A 19,138-nucleotide genomic window follows, 5' to 3' on the forward strand; every position below is an offset into this window, starting at 1 on the left:
GTTACTTTCCTGTAAAACTTGGAAGCTATTATTTCCATTGTCTCATCTGCTTTTGCTGATGAGAAGTCTGCAGCTGGTCTGGTAGTCTTTCCTTTGCAGTTCTTTTTTCTCTGAAACTTTTATGATTCTCTCACTTTCTTTGATTTTTTATTTTATTCCAATTTGTCTAGATACGGATTTATTTTTTTTGGAATTCCAATTAAGCATACATTGGAGTTTTTCATCCTATCCTTCATCTCTCTAAACTTTTATTTTCTTCACCTCTCTCTCACTCTCAAATATACATAGGGTGCCAAAAAATGTAAACATATTTTAAGGGAGGAAAAAACTGTATTAAAATTGTAATACTCAACATTGAGGTCTGACAATTAAGTTTGCGAACTTGCCACTGTGCCCTTACATTGGCAGTGCTGTACAAACAGCTTGATAAGGTTTCATAACCTTGGGATATCAGTGTCTCACAGCTGTGCTGTGTTCATGTGGAGAGTGGTGGTGTTTTGCTGAGTGGCATTCATTATTGTTGTTGCATGTTTTTGTGTGCCGTCGCGAGAATGTCTGAGCTTGAATTAGAACAACGAACAAACATTAAATTTCTTGTTAAACTTGGCAAGAGTGGAAGTGAAATTAGGGACATGTTAGTCCAAATTTATGGGGATAAGGCCATGAATAAAATGTCAGTGTACAAATGGATTAAACGTTTTTCTGAGTGGAGAGAACGCGTCATTGATGAAGAGAGATCAGGGCAGCCAGTAACCAGCAGAACTGACAAAAACATTCATTGCAAAAATTCATCGAATTATGCATCAAAATCATCGGCTGACTGTGAGAAGCATAGCACGCCAAGTAAACATCGATACAGAAACATTAGGAAAATCTTTACTGAATATCTTGGCATGAGAAAGGTGTGTCCAAAAATGGTCCTGAAGGAGTTCACCGATGAACAAAAGCAAAGGAGAGTCGAAGTTTGCCAAGACCTTTTGGAGAGACAAGATGATGTTTTGGGCTGTGTTATCACTGGTGATGAAACATGCGTGTACCAATACGACCCTGAAACAAAGCATCAAAATGCACAATGGAAGTCAGCTAATTCTACACAAACAAAAAAGTTCTGCCAGTCCAAATCAAGAGTCAAAACAATGTTGCTAACCCTTTTTGATACAGAGGAATTATTCATTATGAATTTGTACCAACTGGACAAACAATTAACCAATTTTACTATTTGGAAGTGCTGAAAAGGCTGCGTGAAAAAGTTAGACGACATGAACTTTTCACTAATTCGTGGCTCTTGCATCACAACAATGCACCAGCTCCCACGGCACTGTCTGTGAGGGAGTTTTTAGCCAGTAAACAAATAACTGTGTTGGAACACCCTCCCTACTCACCTGGTCTGGCCCCCAATAACTTCTTTTGTTACCTGAAGGTCAAGGAAATATTGAAATGAAGACATTTTGATGGGATTCAAGACACAGGGTAATACGATGACAGCTCTAATGGCCATTCCAGAAAAAGAGATCCAATATGGCTTTGAAGGGTGAACTAGGCGCTGGTATCAGTGCATAGCTTCCCAAGGGGAGGACTTCAAAGGTGACTCTAGTGATATTCAGGAATGAGGTGTGTAGCACTTTTCTAGGATGAGTTCGCGAACTGAATTGTCAGACCTCGTATACCGATAACAAAGGATGAATACAAGTCACGTTTGACTTGTGCAATTACAAGAGATGTTCAAAGTGGTTACCATCAGTGTAATTTTAATAGTTTTTCCTATCTGTATGCTGGGTCACTTTATCTTCCAATTCACTAATTCAATCTTCAGCTGTGTCTAGTCTATGAAATCTTTCTACTGAGTTGTTTAACCAATGTCTATGTTCTTCTTTTCTGTATCTATCATTTGAAAATACAGCTACTTGTTTATGTAAAATCTTGTATTTGCCTTATAGCTCTTATCTTTCCTTTAACTTAGAAAAATATTTTTGTTGTTTTTGTCAAATAAACACAGAGAAAGTGCATGAACCAAGTATGTAGACCTCAATGATTTATCACAAAGCAAATACTCGTGTCACCGCAATCCAGGTTAAAAAAAAACACACAAAAGCATCACCAGCACCTTAAAACTCCCTTTTAAGGGAGTTTTGTGGTCCTTCCCAGTCACTACTCCCTCCCAAGATAACCCATTAATCTTTTGTAAAAATCACTCCCTTGCTTTTCTTTAAAGTTTTCCTACCTAAGTTTGTATCCCTAAATACAGTGGTTTATATTTGCCTGCTTTTGAGCTTTTTATAAATGTGGTAATGAAGTATGTATTATTTTATGCCTGGCTTCTTTCACTCATTTTATATTTGTTAGATTTCTACATTTGTTGCAGGAGATTGCAGTTTGTTCATTTTCATTTTTGTATGAATAATGTGTAAATTGTTCATATTTCATATGAATAATGTATAAATATATCACGGTTTATTCATGATGATGATTTTAGACACTTGAGTTGCACTTGAGTTTGAGGCCATTATGAATAATGACACTGTGAACAGTTGTGTACACGTCTGTTGCTGTACATAAGCATGCATTTCTGTTAGGTGTATACCTAGGGAAAGATCACAGAGTGTGCACACCTTCAACTCCTAGTAGATAATACCAAATTGTTTTCCAAAGGGGCCATATTATTTTACACTCCCACTGGTAGTATAAGAAAATTTCCATTGTTCCACGTCCTTGTCACACTTATCATTGTAAACCTTTTACATTTAAGCCATTCTGGTGGGTGTGTAGTGGTATATTTTTGTGGTTTTAATTTCCACTTTCCTAATTCCTAGTGAGGTTGAGCCAAACCTTTTAATGTGTTTAGGGACCATTTGGATACCCTCCTTTATGAATTCCTCATAAATCTCTTACCCATTTTTTCATTTGTGTTTTTCTTTGATTTGCAGGAGATTGTTATATATTTTGGATATGAATCCTTTTTTATTTTTATGGGTGACACATGTATCTTCTTTCACTCTGTAGTTTGCCATGTTTTACTCACCTAATGGTGTCTTTTGATGACTGGTAGATCTTAATTTCTCTCTCAATTTTTTATTTTGAAAAAAATCTCAAACCTATAGAAAAGTTGAAAGAATAGTACAATGAGCACCCATTATTCTTCAACTTACATTCACCAATTTGCTAAAATATTTTGCCATATTATTGATATAATAATATTATCATTATCATATAGCCTATGCTCAAATTTCCCAAGTATCCTCAAAACTTTCTTTATAGCATGTTTCCCCTAAGTTTCAATCAAAGGTCATCGATTGCATTGTTCTTTCATTGAAAACAGTCCACTCATCGTTTTTGTCTTTAGTTGTCTTGTAGACTGTCCCATAATCTGGATTTAATTGATTGTTTCCTTATTATAGATTCAGATTATGCATACTGGGCAATGACATTACATAGGTGATGTATATTTTCCATTGTATCGTCCAGAGGCACATAGTATCAGTTAGTTCCATTATTAGTGACGCTGTTTGATTACTTAGTGAAGGTGATGTCCATCAGATTGCTCCATTGTAAAATGGAGCTCCTTGTTCAATTAATAAGTAATATGTATGATGATACTTTGAGGTAGTGTGAATCTCTTGTTCCATGGACACTTCTTCATCAATTATTTCATTTGTAGTTGTAATTCTATCTTTTCTTTTGTATTTATGAGGTGGCATTCTTTGAAGTGGAATCCCAACCATTGCGCATTTTTTGTTCCAGTTTGGACCTATGGGTTGCTTTCTTTATTCAGTGGGCTTTAATCCATTATCATCATTTTTCTTTTTGTTCAAATTGTTCCTCATTTGGCCAGTGGGAGAACCCTTTAAGCTGGATCCCCTGTTCTTTTACTGTATCCCCATTCGTTTTTGAGCACGTCCTTGTTTCTGGCACAAAAAGATACTCATTTTGTACTTCTACTCCCAACCAGTAATCAGCCATTTCTCAAAGGAGTCCTTTCTTTTTAAAGAGTATGGTATGAATGGCATGTAGAAAGTATGACTTGGGCAGTAGTGTGCTCTTTGCTACTGTAGTGTCATTTCCTCTAGGGCTTTTCAGTGAACAGAGATACTTTAAATGATGAATTCTTATTCATACTTCCAATTAAAATTGAAGCATCATAGGGCTCCTGTTCCATATTTGCAACTCCCATCTTCCGTAGTCAGAATCTTGTTTCCCGAAAAGCCTCACTATTATTTAGTACAATATATACAATAGTTTCAGAATTCCTACCCCAATAACACTACCAATAACAAATCCATTAAGTAAAGTTCAGGGCTTCTTTGCAGGTATTTTTACCTAAGAATATATCCCACTAAGTGTATACAGTTATTGTGTTTAAAAGTTACTTGAATTACTTTTTTCTGAATAGCTATATAATCAGTTTTATATGCAGTTAGATTTATTTACTTTTTAATGAATGCTCAAACTTTTTAAAAAGATTTTTATTAAAATACAGCTAACATACAATATTATATAAGTTTCAGGAGTACACAATAGTTATTCAACATTTATGTACTTAAAGAAGTGATCACCATAAGTCCATCAAACCATCTGACACCATACCATGCTATCACAATATTATTGACTATATTCCCCATGCTGTACATTACATCCCCATGACTTATTTTTGTTATTGTTGTTCTTAATTAAATTTATTGGAGTGACAATGGTTAGTAAAATTATATAGGTTCCAAGTGTACATTTCTATAATACATCATCTCCATCTCCATGCCTTATCTGTTTTATACCTGGAATTTTGAACCTCTTATTCCCCTTCACCTTTCCCCCCTCTTTTAAAAATTTTCAATTACAGTTGATATTCAGTATTCTTTTATATTAATTTCAGATGTACAGCATAGTGGTTAAACATTTATATAATTTAAGAAGTGATCCCCCTGACTAGTCTAGTCCCCACCTGGCATTATACAGAGTTATTACCATATCACTGACTATATTCCCTGTGCTGTACTTTACATCCCCATGACTATGTTGTAGCTACCAATTTGTATCTCTTAATCCCTTCACCTTTTCCAGCCTGCCCCCCAACCTCCCTATCTACCACCCCAACAAATCTAGTACCCATCTGACACCATGTATAGTTATCACAATACTACTGACTATATTCCTTATGCTGTACCCTACATCCCCCTGACTACTGTGTATACTGTATAACAACCAATTTGTACTTCTTTTTTTTAAATATGAAATGGATTTTTTTTCAGGACTTTATTGGGGAACAGTATATACTTCCAGGCCTTTTTTCCTAGTCAAGTTGTTGTCCTTTCAGTCTTAGTTGAGGAGGGTGCAGCTCAGCTCCAGGTCCAGTTGCTCCTTGCTAGTTGCAGGGGGCGCAGCCCACCATCCCTTGCGGGACTCAAGGAATTGAACTGGCAACCTTGTGGTTGAGAGCCCACTGGCCCATGTGGGAATCGAACTGGCAGCCTTTGGAGTTACGAGCATGGAGCTGTAACCGCCTGAGCGACTGGGCCAGCCCCCAATTTGTACTTCTTAATCCCTCCCACTTTGTCACTCACCCCCAACACTCCCTCCCTCCAATCTGGCAACCATCAAAATGTTTTCTGTACCTGTGAGTTTGTTTCTGTTTTGTTTGTTTGTTTTGTTCTTTAGAGTCCACATATAAGCAAAATCACATTGCATCTGTCTTTCTCTGTCTGACACTCCACTCAGCACAATACCCTCCAGGTCCATCCATGCTGCTGCAGATGGCAAGAACGCATTCTCTTCCAGGGCCGAGCAATATTCCATCGTATGTATCTACCACCTCCTCTTTATCGATTCATCCACTGACAGGCACCCAGGCTGCCTCCACATCTTAGCCCTTGTAAAGACTGCTGCAATGGACATCTGGATGGATGCACACGTCCCCTCTAAGTAGCATTTTGGGTTTCTTCAGGTAAATACCCTGAAGTGGGATTATTCTTGTTATAGCATTTTTAAAAATCTATATTGTCTGGTGTAAGCATTGCCACCCCAGCTTTTTTTGGATGCTAGCTTTTCTTGGATTAGTATTTGCATGGTATACCTTTGCCCTTCCTTTTCTTTTAATTTTCCTGTGTCCTTTTGTTTGAGATGTCTCTTGTAAAAGTGTATGGTTGGTTTTCTCTTTTTAATCCAACCTATCATTCTTTTTCTTTTAACTGGAACATTTAATCAATTTACATTGAATGTAGTTGCTAATGTATTTGGGCTTAAATCTACATTCTTTTAAAAGCACTTTCTGAATATGCCACCTGTTCTGTGTTTCTAATTTCTCTATTTTCTTGCCTTTATTTGGATTGAGTTATTTTTAAAATCATTTCATTTTCCCCTTGTATAACCTTTATAGTTATACATTCTTTCACACTTCCTGTAGTGGTTACTCTAGACTCTATAGAAAGTACAACACGCATCTTTACTATCTTCTGGCATCTCTTGTTGCTGTTGAGAAACTAGCTGTCAGTCTGGTTGTTATTTCTTTGTAGGCAATTTGTATTTTATTCTAATGGCTTTAGAATTTTTATTTTTATCCTTGATATTCTACAGTTTCAATAAAACATCATTTTACCTTTATCCTGGTGGGTACTTAGAGTGCACTTTCCATATTAGGATTCTTGGTTTTTTTTTTTTTTTCAATTCTGGAAATTCTCAGTTATCTTCATTATCTTTCCTCCATTCTTCTTAAACTTTTCTCAGCCTATCCTAAATGTCTGTTAATAGTTATTTTTTGAAAAATTATTTTATTTTTCTGTACTGCATACTGGTTAAATTTCTCAGAACTATTTTCCAATATGCTAATTCTCTCTTTAATTGTGTTCAGTCTTGATTATATCCTATTTACTGAAATTTAAAATTTTAATGACTATATTTTTCATTTCCAAGTTTTCTAATTGGTTGTTTTTAATACCTATTCATAAATTCTTGTTTCATTCTATCTGTTTTTATTTATAGTTTATAGTAATCAGTTTTTCATAGTCCTGTGGACACCCTCCTCCATTTCAACTCTCTATCCAACTTTTACCCATAGAAGGCACTTTATGATCTCAATGGAAAAGATGTGATCCAAAGAGCAGACTGAGATCCTAAATGTTGATAGCTAATAGCACATACTGCATCTCTTTTGATTCTCATATTAATTTTTATTATGCTTATTTTGCATATGAAGAAATAGAGTCTCTAGGGGTTAAGTGTATTGCCAAAGGATATATTGCCAGTGAGGGACAAAGTCTGAGTCGGTAGCCAAACTTGTGTCTTCTGATTATCATTATTCTTTGCATGTTTTCATCATACCATGATACCACCTCTGAAGAAATACCCATCTCCAGAGAAAGCAAAACAGCTTCTCCTTTTTCACCCTCTTTCTTTTTCTAAAATTAGTTTCAGGTGTACAAAACAACATAATGGTTAGACATTTACATCCCTCACAAAGTGATAACCCCCAAGTCTACTACCCATCTGACATTTTACAGAGCTGTTACAGTACCATTGACTATATTCCCTATGCTATACTTTATATCATATATATGTCAACTATATAAACTAGAAATATATATATTTTTAGAAATATATATATATTTCTAGTTGACATTCAATATTACTTTATATTAGTTTCAGGTGTGCAGGTCAGTGGTTAGGCATGTATATAATTTATGAAGTGATCCTCCCAGAGAAGTCCAGTGCCCATCTGACACCCTACATAGTCTTTACAACGTTATTGATTATATTCCCCATACTGTATTTCACTGTATTTTGTGACTATCAATTTGTACTCCTAATCCCTTCACCTTCTCCCCATCCTCCAACCCCTCTCCCATCTGGCAACCATTAGGTTTTTTCTCTGTATCTATGAGTCTATTTCTGTTTTGTTTGCTCATTTATTTTGTTCTTTAGATTTCATATATAAGTGAGGTCATATGGTGTTTGTTTTTCTCAGTTTGACTTATTTCACCTAGCATAATATTCTCTAGGTTCATCCATGTTGTTGCAAATGGTAAGATTTCTTTCTTCTTTATGGCTGCGTAATACTCCATTGTATAAATGTACCAGTTTCTTAATCCAGTTATCTACCGATGGACATTTCAGTTGTTTCCATGTCTTGGCTATTTTGAATAACACTGCAATAAACATACAGCTGCATATTTTTTTATGAATTAGTGTTTTCGGTTTCTCTGGATAGATACCTAAGCGTGGAGTTGCTGAGTCATAAGGTAGTTCCATTTCCAGTTTTTTGAGATACCTCCATACTGATTTCCATAGTGGCTGCACCAACAGTACACGACGGTTCCCTTTTCTCCACATCTTCACCAGCACTTGTTTGTTGATTTATTGATGATTCTGGGAGGCTCTTTATCTCTCCTTCGATTTTAACTGATAGTCTTGCTGGGGAGAGCAGTCTTGGTTCTAGGCCGTTGTTTTTCATCACTTTAAATATTCTTGCCACTCCCTTTGGGCCTGCAAAGTTTCTGTTGAGAAATCAGCTGATAGTCTTATGGGAGCTCCCTTGTGAGTAACTAGTTGTCTTGGTGCTTTTAGGATTCTCTCTTTATCTTTAAGCTTTTCCATTTTAACTATGGTGTGTCTTGGTGTGGGCCTCTTTGGGTTCATCTTGTTTGGGGCTCCCTGTGTTTCCTGGGCTTGTATGTCTATTTCCTTCACCAGGATAAGGAAGTTTTTGGTCATTATTTCTTCAAATAGGTTCTTGGTCCCTGCTCCCTCTTTTCTCCATCTGGTACTCCTATGATGTGAATGTTGTTACACTTGATGTTGTCCCAGAAGCCCCTTAAACTATCTTTATTGTTTTTTATTCTTTTTTCTTTTTGTTGTTTCAATTGGGTGTTTTCTGCTATCTTGGCTTTTAAATCACTGATTCAGTCCTCTGCTTCATCTAATCTGCCATTGATTCCTTCTAGTGTATTTTTCATTTCAGTTATTGTATTTTTTATTTCTGACTAGTTCTTTTTTATAGTTTCTATGTCTTTCTTTATGCTTACTATCTCTTTTTTGAAATTCTCAATAAGTTCCTTAAGCATTCTTATAATCAGTGTTTTAAACTGTCTCTAGTAGGTTGGTTGCTTCCATTTCATTTAGTTCCATTTCTGAAGGTTTTTTCTGTTCTTTTATTTGGGACATGTTTTTTTTGTTTGTTTGTTTCCTTCTGGCTTCTGCTCTGTTTGCTTCTATGTATTAGGTAGATCTCCTATGTCTCTCAGTCTTTGCTGGGTGGCCTTATGTAGCAAGTGTCCTGTGTCATCCAATTGTGCAGTCTCCCTAATCGTCCGTGCATTTCCTCCAGAGGTGTCCCTGTGTCTTGTGTGTGTTCTGTTGTAATTGAGCTTCATTGCTTTTGGCACCTCAGTGCGTGGGATTGACTCTCAGGCTGACTAACTGCAAGGGATGGCTACACCCATCTTATGTGAGCTGCTGTGTGTGGGCTGACCCCTCACACAGAGGAGGCTTTGCCTCTGTGGACTCTTGTGCCTGTTGAGAACCCCCTTTGGGCATGCCGCTTATGTGGTAACCAGGTAGTGCTCTGGTGTGGTCTGAAGCTGCCTCAGGGTGTGTTGTTTCTGGTGTCTCTTGGGCAGGGCTCCTGTGCAGGCCACTTTCAGCCTTGCCTGTTAGCAGCCTGCAGCTAGCTGGTAGGAGCCACAAAGCTACATGTGGTTGGATGCTGCCTGGGCTGGAACTGGAGGCATGTGGGGGTGGCCTTGCTGTGACCTCAGGCTGGCTGCCACCAATAGTGGGCCTGAGGCAGCTTAGGAAAAGACGCAGGGCCCCCTACGCCTATTGCCACCTGCCAGCTGCCCATAAGGCACAGTCACTGAAAGAGCCAGTGAATGTGCTGGGCTGGCTGACCTGGTGTTGAGAGTACCCGTGGTGATGCAGCACTAGCTGGGCTGGGTGGAGTTCAAGGGAGTCACAAGGCGTGACTGGTGGTTTTGACAACATTAATGCAGATTCAGTTCTTATGCCAGTGCCTGGCCTGTGACCACCCTGCACAGTGCCCCAAGAACACTGCAGCCAGCCATCTCCTCAGGCTCGCAAATTCCTGAGGGCTGCCCCTGAGAGGCTGCAGTCCAGTCTCTGGGTCACTGCCCACCACCAAAATCCCCCAGGCCACTGTAGATTGTACACTTCTGTAAAAGACCTCCTCTGCCTGTGGGATGGGATGGTCACCCAGGCGCCCAGAGTGCCCCTCGCCATGCAGCTCTAGGTGGGTGGGGCAGGGTTCAGGGGAACTAAGGGGTGTGGTCGGTGGTTTCTATAAATGTAGTGCAGTCTTGGCTTCCGTACCAGTGCTGGGCCTGTGACCACCCTGCAAAAATGCCCCGAGAGCTCTACAGCCAGCCACCACCAGTGTCAGGGCCACCTCAGCCTGTCTATGCTGTGGCACAGGCCTTGGGTTACCACCCACCAGCAAATGTTTCCCAGGCTGCCACAGGCCCTCTGCCACTTTAAACAGGCTTCTATAGGCTGTGGGGTGGGGCCTGCAGCCCAGTAGTCGAAAGTTTCATGGGCTGTGTGGAGGGCGGGGACCCAGGGCATCACTAAGACCATGTGCACATGTGATTCCACCAGACCAGTGCAGTCCCAGACTTTGCCCTTTGGGGGATGGCTTACCCCTGAAAAGGTGGCGCTTTCCTGTAAGCCACACGTATATCAGGTTCCACACAGGGACGAAATGGCTCCTGTCCCTCCAGCTCTCACGCCAAAGCCACACAACTCAGTTCTTTCCTGTACGTCCCCTCCCCCCTCCCCCCAAAGCCGCCACTTCTCCGCCAGAGACCAGGTGAGTGCCCGAGAGCAAGCAAGTCCATCTGCGGGCTCTAAAGGAGGGCGTCTGGGTTGCCAGCTGCCTTCTGTCCCACCCAGAAGGGCAGACAGAGTCCTCGCTGATTTTCACTGCCAGATGCCTTGGGAACTCCTCTTCCTGTTACAGGACCCCTGGGCTAGGGAGCCCGGTGTGGGGCTGGGGGACCCCTCCCTATGTTCAACCTCTATCTGTGGGTTTGGGGTCAGCTCATTTCGCCTTTCCGGGTTTCTTACCAGTCTCGATGTGGCCTTTTCTTTATATCCTTAGTTATGGCGGTTCTGTTCAGCTAGTGTTCAGATTATTTTGAGGTTGATTGTTCTATAATTTATCTGTAATTTTGGTGTTATCCTGGGAGGCATAGCCTACCTAATCTGCCATCTTGGGCCTCTCTCTTTGATATCACCCTCTTTATTTCTTACAGAGATATTTAGAGTTATGGCAGGTTCCTCAGAGACCACTGAAGGGGACTTGGAAGGCGGTATCTCAGGAGGAAATATCGAGACCTTGATGGAGGCACTCCAACTTGCTGGTCAGGTGAGGACATCTCAGATATCTTCCTGGCTCTAGCCAGGGTAGAACCACCTCCATAAAAGTAGCTGGTTGAGCATATAGCCATTGTGCCAGGAGAGTGGGAAGAGTTTCCAGTCAGCAGAGCATTGCTTCGTCCAGTGTATTCACAACTCCAGGTTACGATCCCATGTCCCCAGTCTGACCCATACCTTCCCCACCACTGCGTCCCTCACCCCAGGGGTCTAGCTTTAACCCTCTCTCTAAGGTCACTCGTCCTCTTCCTTTCTCTACCAGGGATCATTATTCTTTTTATTTTTTCCACCCTTCAATCTTCCTTTCTTCTTGAGCCCTCTGTCTCCTATAGTTGTCAGCAGATAATGTCTTACAAACCCTCAAGTTGCTGGAAGTCAAAATCCTAAATAACAAGATGGGAATTACACTAAATCAGAAGGTGACAGATGTCGTTGTCAACTACCTGAGGACAATGGTGAGGAGTCCATGCCTCTGGGTTGGGGACTGTGGGGAAGGAAGGATCCTAGGCCTAAATCCAGGAGTTACTTTCTGGTGGGTGATGACATTTGGAAACTAAGTGGTATCTGGGGATGAACACCTCAAGTTTCTAAATAATTTACTAGAGCCTCTAGCTTGTACCCTGAACAAGTCTCAAGAACTGTGACCTAGAAGATATGGAAATGAAGTGAAGAGGTAAGGTTGGAGAAGTGAGATGGAAAATGGGGGAAGGATTCAGGCTTTTGGCCTCACAGCCTGCCCTGGTCATCACTAAGACCTCCTCCTAGGAGGTCTTAGACAGTCGCCTTTGTTATTGCAACTCAACTAGTCATCTACTTTTATTTATTAACCTATTTAAATCTACCCACTTGTCTGCTAGCCCACCTTTGCACTGAACATTTATTATGTCTACCTATCCGTCTATCCACATACTTTTGTACTTACTTTCCTGACATTGGGTTAATCTGGTTTCTTATTTTCTTTGTTAACCACCTACATACATGGTGTCTTCCAGTTTACCCACCTTCCTTGGCACGCCTGTCTTCTGATCAAGACCCCTGACCTATCAGGGACTTTCCAAAGTTGCTTCCACAATCTACCCACCTTCTTGATGGTTCATTTGCTGTTACAGGGGAAGCTCTGTACTCTGGAAACCCCAATCCCCACTCCCACCCCAACTCACAAGCCAGAGACTTTGCAGACTTCTTGTCTTCCTGTCCTCTTACACACCCTAGGAAACTCTTGCCCTCCATCACGGGGAAGGCATTGAATGGGGTGGTAGGATGAAGTAGGTGAGGTCCTGCCTTCTAGATAGAGGAAAATCACTTATTGACCAAAACTGATTCCCAGAAGCCGAGGAACTCGTCTTGGGGTTTAGCCTTGGAACAGCTAGCCTTTCTCTTTTCAGAAGCCAGAGGGAGAACTAGAGGACATGTGCACCGCAGTCCTACTGGCTCTGGGGTCCCACTCTCCAGGAATGGTCATCATCAAGCTATGGGACGGACTTCATATGCAGAATGTGCCCCCAAGGAGCCTCCTGTTTGCAGTGGGGAAGCTCAGCCTCTGCCAGGGTATGGCTCGCTGTGGTGAAAGAGTCAGTCTGGGTGCACCTGAAACTAATAAAAAATAAAAAGAAGAAAAAAAAAGTCAGTGTGAGAAGACGACAGGGTCAGCAGGGGGTGGGGTGCTGTATGGAATCTAGACGATAGCTTTATCTTCTTGACTTTATCCTCTTCTCCCTGGACTTGTCATCTCCACTTAGTTCAGTCGTGGGTGTATGTATAGGGGGCAGGGGGACAAACCAAGATCCCTGTGGGCTGATGGGATCTCAGGAGGTAGTTTCTGGAGACCAAGAATAGCACAGTAGGGAGTATTAGGATATGGGAGACTGTGGGGCTATTAGGATATGGAAGACAAGACTTAGGAACAAAGATGGAGAGAGAATGCTGAAAGCCCCCATTCCACAGCAGTGGGGAAGGGCAAAAGAGGAAGTGAGGAGTGCTTTGCTTTGGGGAACCTAAAGTTTTGAATTTGATTAGAGGCTTGGAAGGTAATAGTGTAGCAGGATGAAGCAGAGAATCGCCATACAATCTCCATCCTGCTGGCTCCTGGTGACAGCATTGGCTCTCTTACCCATTCCACTCTCCTCCCTCAATCACAAAGTGTGGGAAAAAAAATCAAGCCGCCAGGCAAATGACAGTACCTGCTCATTCTTTACCACTTGGAGTTGGGGCCAGAGAGAGGTTGGGGGAAGTGAGCTGGCCTTCTCGGCATTAGGTTCAAAATGATAGGGCCTGTGGGTCAGGCTGCACAGAAAGCTCAGAGGACACAGCAGCAGAAGCTGGAAATGTGTCTCGCGATCTAATCAGGACAAATATTCTCACATTGGCTTCAGACAGCAGAGCTTTTTGTTTCCTCAAGAGTCCTTGGAGGGGAGTGTGTATACGTAGGGTGTGGCAATACCTTGCATTTGTATGCTCTGCTAACATCCATCATTGAACTTAGTTTTGCCAGCAGCCCTGTGAGATGGTCACTTTAGGAACTTAGTCCTATTGAACAGTTGGGGAAGCTGAAACGAGGCTAAATTAAGTAACTTGCTCCAGGTTGCCTAGACTCTCTGGAGGCAGAGCTAGGATCAGAACCCAAGTCTCCAAGCCCCTAATCAATAAGGTTTTGTACATTAAGGCTGGGAGGCTCCTCTCCCTGGGAAAGGGATGTTTTTCTTGTACTCTCCCTCCCAGGTACAGCCTCCTACATTGGTGTCACATGGGAATATATCCTGCGTGTTCTGAGGATGGCTCAAGAGGAGAATGACATGTTGGCGCTATGTCATGGTGAGGGTACAAGGGTCTGGGGAAGGCTTTGTTGGAACTGGAGAGGGAGGAGTGAAAGCCACAGAAAGACTGAGTCCCTCTGAATGTAGATCCCAGAAGACTAGGGAAAGGGCAGGCGGTGGCTGGGAGCAGGCCATGGTGTGAGAAGGTGCCCGTCTCCATCTGACCTTTCTTGGCCTGGTTTGGGACAAGGTCCAAGCTTGGTAGGAATGCTGTAGGTGTTGACAGCTGTTCTCTTTCACTTTCTCTGGCCTGCTGGGTAGACTATTTGTGGTCAGAAAGGAAAGATAGTTGGGGAGGTAGTCAATAGGTTGGTCTTTCTCAGCGAAGGACCCCAGAGGCCCTTTTATGGTTGAGGATAAGAGGACTGTCCCAAAAGGTATGTATGTTTTCCATTGTGGGAAGGGAAAGGTGATAGGCAGCTCCAACTCCCTCTTCCCTTCACAGTGCTCTACGGACTGGTCATCAGTGCCCAGAAGCATTTGGAGCTGGGCACTGACGATGATGAAATTATGGGCATCACAAAAGAGTCAGTGTCCATCAAGGCCTACCTGACTTTCCGGGTTTTCTTCAACCGTTGGTCCCTGAAGAACAAAGATAAGGTGGGATTGGGAGATAGCAGGGGTTGGATGGACGGGCTGAAGGAGTAAGGCTCGAGCCAAGGTCGGGCAGGGCCGTATCTGTCCACTTGCCGATGGAAGGCTGACTCACCAGGCTCTTCCAGGAGGGCAGCATGACTCTCCCCTGGCTTCTCCTCTCATTCTCCAGAAAAGGACACAGTCCGAAAACACTCCAGTATCCACTCACTTATTTGTTAAGTATGCAGTTTACATTTACTGATTACTCTCATTTGCCAGGCACTGTGTGAGGCCCCGGGAATACAAAGATGAATAAGGCAAGCCCCTGAGGGCCTGTCCTGTCTTGATCCCTTTGCTGAGGCAAGTTTGTTGTGTCTCCTTGGCACAGGTGACAGAGCAAGTTCTGGTGATAATTGGCCACCTCTTCTCCCTCATGCCTCCATCCAAACTCAAGAACGAAGTGAAGCGGTTAACCCGATGGTTAATGATTTTGATATCCACAAAAGTGACACCTTTCTACATTTCCCAGGTGATTGGGGTAGGGGTGAAAAGGAAATTTAACTACTTCATGCATTCCATATTTATTGAGTAGTTAATGCTAGAATCGGCAAAGCATGTCCCACAGGCCAAATCCAGCCTGAGGCTTATTTTTGTAAACTAATGTTTTACTGGAACTCAGCCATGCCCATTTGTAAAATCTACCTCATGCTTTGAATATCTCTGATTTCTCTGTCTTGGACTTTTAGACCCAGATTTAAAAGACTCAAGAGATTAGATCCAGCCCACCTGGGTAATCTCTCTATTTTAAGGTCCACTGGTGTGGGACTCCCCTTAATTACACCTGTAAAATCCCTTCACATCAACACTTAGACCAGTGCTTGACTGAGAAACTGGGAGAAGGTATGTGCACACCAGAGGCCTGGAATTTTGGGGGCCAGGTCAGAATTCTGCCTATGATGGAAATGTTATACCAATGTTAGATATTTTTTTTTCTTTTTTCTTTTTTTTTTTAAATTTATTTATTGGGGTGACAATTGTTAATGAAATTACATAATTTCAGGTGTACAATTCTGTATTACATCATCTATAAATCCCATTGTGTGTTCACCACCCAGAGTCAGTTCTCCTTCCATCACCATATATTTGATCCGCCTTACCCTCATCTCCCTCCCCCCACCCCCCTTACCTTCTGGTAACCACTAAACTATGGTCTGTGTCTATGAGTTTTTCTTTCTCATTTGTTTGTCTTGTTTTTGGTTTATATACCACATATCAGTGAAATCATAGGGTTCTCTGCTTTTTCTGTCTGACTTATTTCGCTTAGCATTATACTCTCAAGATCCATCCATGTTGTCACAAATGTTCCTATATCATCTTTCCTTACCGCCGAATAGTATTCCACTGTGTATATATACCACAACTTCTTTATCCATTCATCTATCGAAGGACATTTTGGTTGTTTCCATGTCTTGGCCACTGTAAACAAAGCTGCAGTGAACATTGGAGCACACATGTCTTTATGTATAAATGATTTCAAATTCTTTGGGTAGATACCCAGGAGAGCGATTGCTGGGTCATATGGTAATTCTATTCGTAATTATTTGAGGAACCTCCACACTGCCTTCCATAGCAGCTGCACCAGTTCGCATTCCCACCAACAGTGTATGAGGGTTCCTTTTTCTCCACAGCCTCTCCAACACTTGTTACTATTTGTCTTGTGGATGACAGCCATTCTGACTGGGGTGAGGTGATATCTCATTGTGGTTTTTATTTGCATTTCTCTGACGATTAGTGATGTTGAGCATTTTTTCATATGTCTATTTGCCATTTGTATGTCCTCCTTGGAGAAATGTCTCTTCAGGTCGTCTGCCCATTTTTCAATTTTTGTTTTTTTGTTGTTGAGTTTCATAAGTTCCTTGTATATTTTGGATATTAGACCCTTATCGGAGGAACTGTTTGCAAAAATCTTCTCCCATTTAGTCGGTTGCCTCTTTATTTTGTCGATGGTTTCTTTTGCTGTGCAGAAACTTTTAAGTTTCATATAGTCCCATTTGTTTATTTTAGCTTTTACTTCCCTTGCCTTTGGAGTCAAATTCATAAAATGCTCTTTGAACCCAAGGCCCATAAGTTTAGTACCTATGTTTTCTTCTATGCAGTTTATTGTGTCAGGTCTTATGCTTAAGTCTTTGATCCATTTTGAATTAATTTTGGTACATGGTGACAGATAGCAGTCCAGTTTCATTCTTTTGCACGTGGCTATCCAATTCTGCCAGCACCATTTATTGAAGAGGCTGTCTTTCCTCCATTGTATGTTTTTAGCTTCTTTGTCAAAAATTATCTGTCCATATTTATGTGGTTTTATTTCTGGGTTCTCAATTCTATTCCATTGGTCTATGTGTCTATTTTTCTGCCAATACCATGCTGTTTTGATTATTGTAGCCCTGTAGTGCAAGCTAAAGTCAGGCAGTGTGATACCTCCAGCATTGTTCTTTTTTCTTAAGATTGCTTTGGTTATTCGGGGTCTTTTTGTGGTTCCAAACAAATCTGATGATTTTTTGTTCTATTTCTTTAAAAAATGCCATTGGGATTTTGATGGGGATTGCATTAAATCTGTATATTGCTTTGGGTAATATGGCCATTTTAACTATGTTGATTCTTCCAATCCATGAGCACGGAATATCTTTCCATTTCTTTGTGTCTTCTTCAATATTAGATATTTTTAAGAGAAGAGGACTGAGAACCAGAACCCAAAATTTCTGATTGTTGTTCCAGTCATTCTTTCAGTTCAGTGGCATTTCTCAAACCAAGGTCCCTGCCAACTTTTAATGGATATTCCACAAAAAAGAATGTGTTTTTTAGCAAAATGGGTGGGAAATACTGAGTTAAAAATTAAACAAATTTCTTAACTGTAGGACTTCTCATAGTTTTCAATATGTGGCTTAGTCTGGTCCTCCAAGAAGCAGATAACAATTGGAATTAAAGGTACAACAGATTTATTGGAGGAACACTTGTGAGGGAGAATGGAAGGAGCCAGAGGAGGCTGGAAGGGCCATCGACTGAGATGCAGGTCTGACCCTTGATAAAGGAGAAGGAAGGAAGGAAGGAAGGAAGGAAGGAAGGAAGGAAGGAAGGAAGGAAGGAAGGAAGGAAGGAAGGGAAGAAAGGAGGGAGGAAAGAAGTGAGAATGGGCTAAGATTATAGTGTAGTTCTAAGAAAGTTTTAGCAACTTTTAGCAACTCAAGGGAGTCATTGAGTCAAAATTACCCATCAGAAAAGTCCCACATTTGCATGAATAGGCCTTAGAGGACCTGCCATGCTCAGTTATTGGCTGGCAGAAACCTGTGGGAATTGAGCCTCAGTTTTAACACAGTAATGGGTTTTAGAGCATGGAAGCTAGAGATATTGGTCAGTTATGCCCTGCAGAGTGGGCATCTGAGAGGCACATTTTTCATGGTTGCTCAAGATGTTAATATGCACTTGTAAGATTCTAAGAGGAGAACTTTGAGTGCAGCACCTATTAGCATCAAGTTTCAGGGACCACAGTTTGTGGTCTATCATTGCATTACCAGCTTGGCATAAGAAGAGTTGACCTTTCTCATGTATGTGCTCTGAGTTCTCTCCATTAGTGGATCAGCCACAGTATCTTATTTACTTATACTCCTCTCACATATTGCCTAAGGGTAAGGTCTATGAATCTGGAACAGAGCTTTGCTCTGAGAAGTCAATTAGCGAGTTGAAGGATGCAATTCATAACCTAACTGCTAGTTTGCAGATTGGCCAGCTAGAGATTCTCCCCTATGTCTTGGTTGACAGTGGAAATGTTTTGGCTACTTCTTCCTTTTCTCTCCTCCTCCTCTGTCACACAGGGGATAGTGGTTAAGAATCGAGATATTTGTCAGTCTGTAGTGTAATTTTGTTTGGCCATCAACTAGCACTAACCAGCTCTACTTAGGAAGGCGGGCCCATTTTGGGGGTCAATCAGGTGAACCAAAAGAGAGGAAATGTTAAATATTCAAAATCCAGTGAGGAGAATTCTGCTTCTTGGAAGGATGTAGTTACTGAGGCTAGATTTACTCTCTTTCTTGAAACAACAGAAAAAAATACATGAAATAATGGTTCTGAAGACATTAGACATCTGGCAACAAAGGACAGTGATACCTGAGAGACGGGATAAACATGAAATAAGCTCTATAACTGCCCCAGCTTACTTCCTTAAGGCAGTGGCAGAGGGAAAGAAACCTTAGGAAGAATCTGATGGACTTCCTGAGTTGAGAAGGTGGTGACGAGAGTCCAGGGAGACCAATGTAGCTAGAGTTTACAGGGCAGAATACTAAACAGTCTATGTGTGTGAGGAAATGATCCCAGGCAAGGAAAAGAAC

The 19,138-nt window shown here is 41.3% G+C and overlaps 1 protein-coding gene across 6 annotated transcripts in view; it reads left to right on the top strand.

Annotated features, from left to right (window-relative positions):
• The first annotated feature begins 11,278 nt into the window (after positions 1–11,278).
• LOC308502635 (maestro heat-like repeat-containing protein family member 1) overlaps positions 11,279–19,138 on the top strand; it is a 77,503-nt gene continuing 69,643 nt past the window's right edge. For all 6 annotated transcript variants that reach the window (XM_081060644.1, XM_081060649.1, XM_081060646.1 and 3 more), the window contains exons 1-3: positions 11,279–11,362; positions 12,756–12,918; positions 15,148–15,288. In XM_081060644.1, the coding sequence (XP_080916770.1) occupies positions 12,865–12,918; positions 15,148–15,288 (195 nt within the window). In that variant the 5' untranslated portion in view covers positions 11,279–11,362; positions 12,756–12,864. The remainder of the gene's footprint in view (positions 11,363–12,755; positions 12,919–15,147; positions 15,289–19,138) is intronic.

The sequence above is a fragment of the Rhinolophus hipposideros genome (genome assembly GCF_964194185.1).
Source record: "Rhinolophus hipposideros genome assembly, chromosome: 9".
Lineage (NCBI taxonomy): Eukaryota > Metazoa > Chordata > Mammalia > Chiroptera > Rhinolophidae > Rhinolophus > Rhinolophus hipposideros.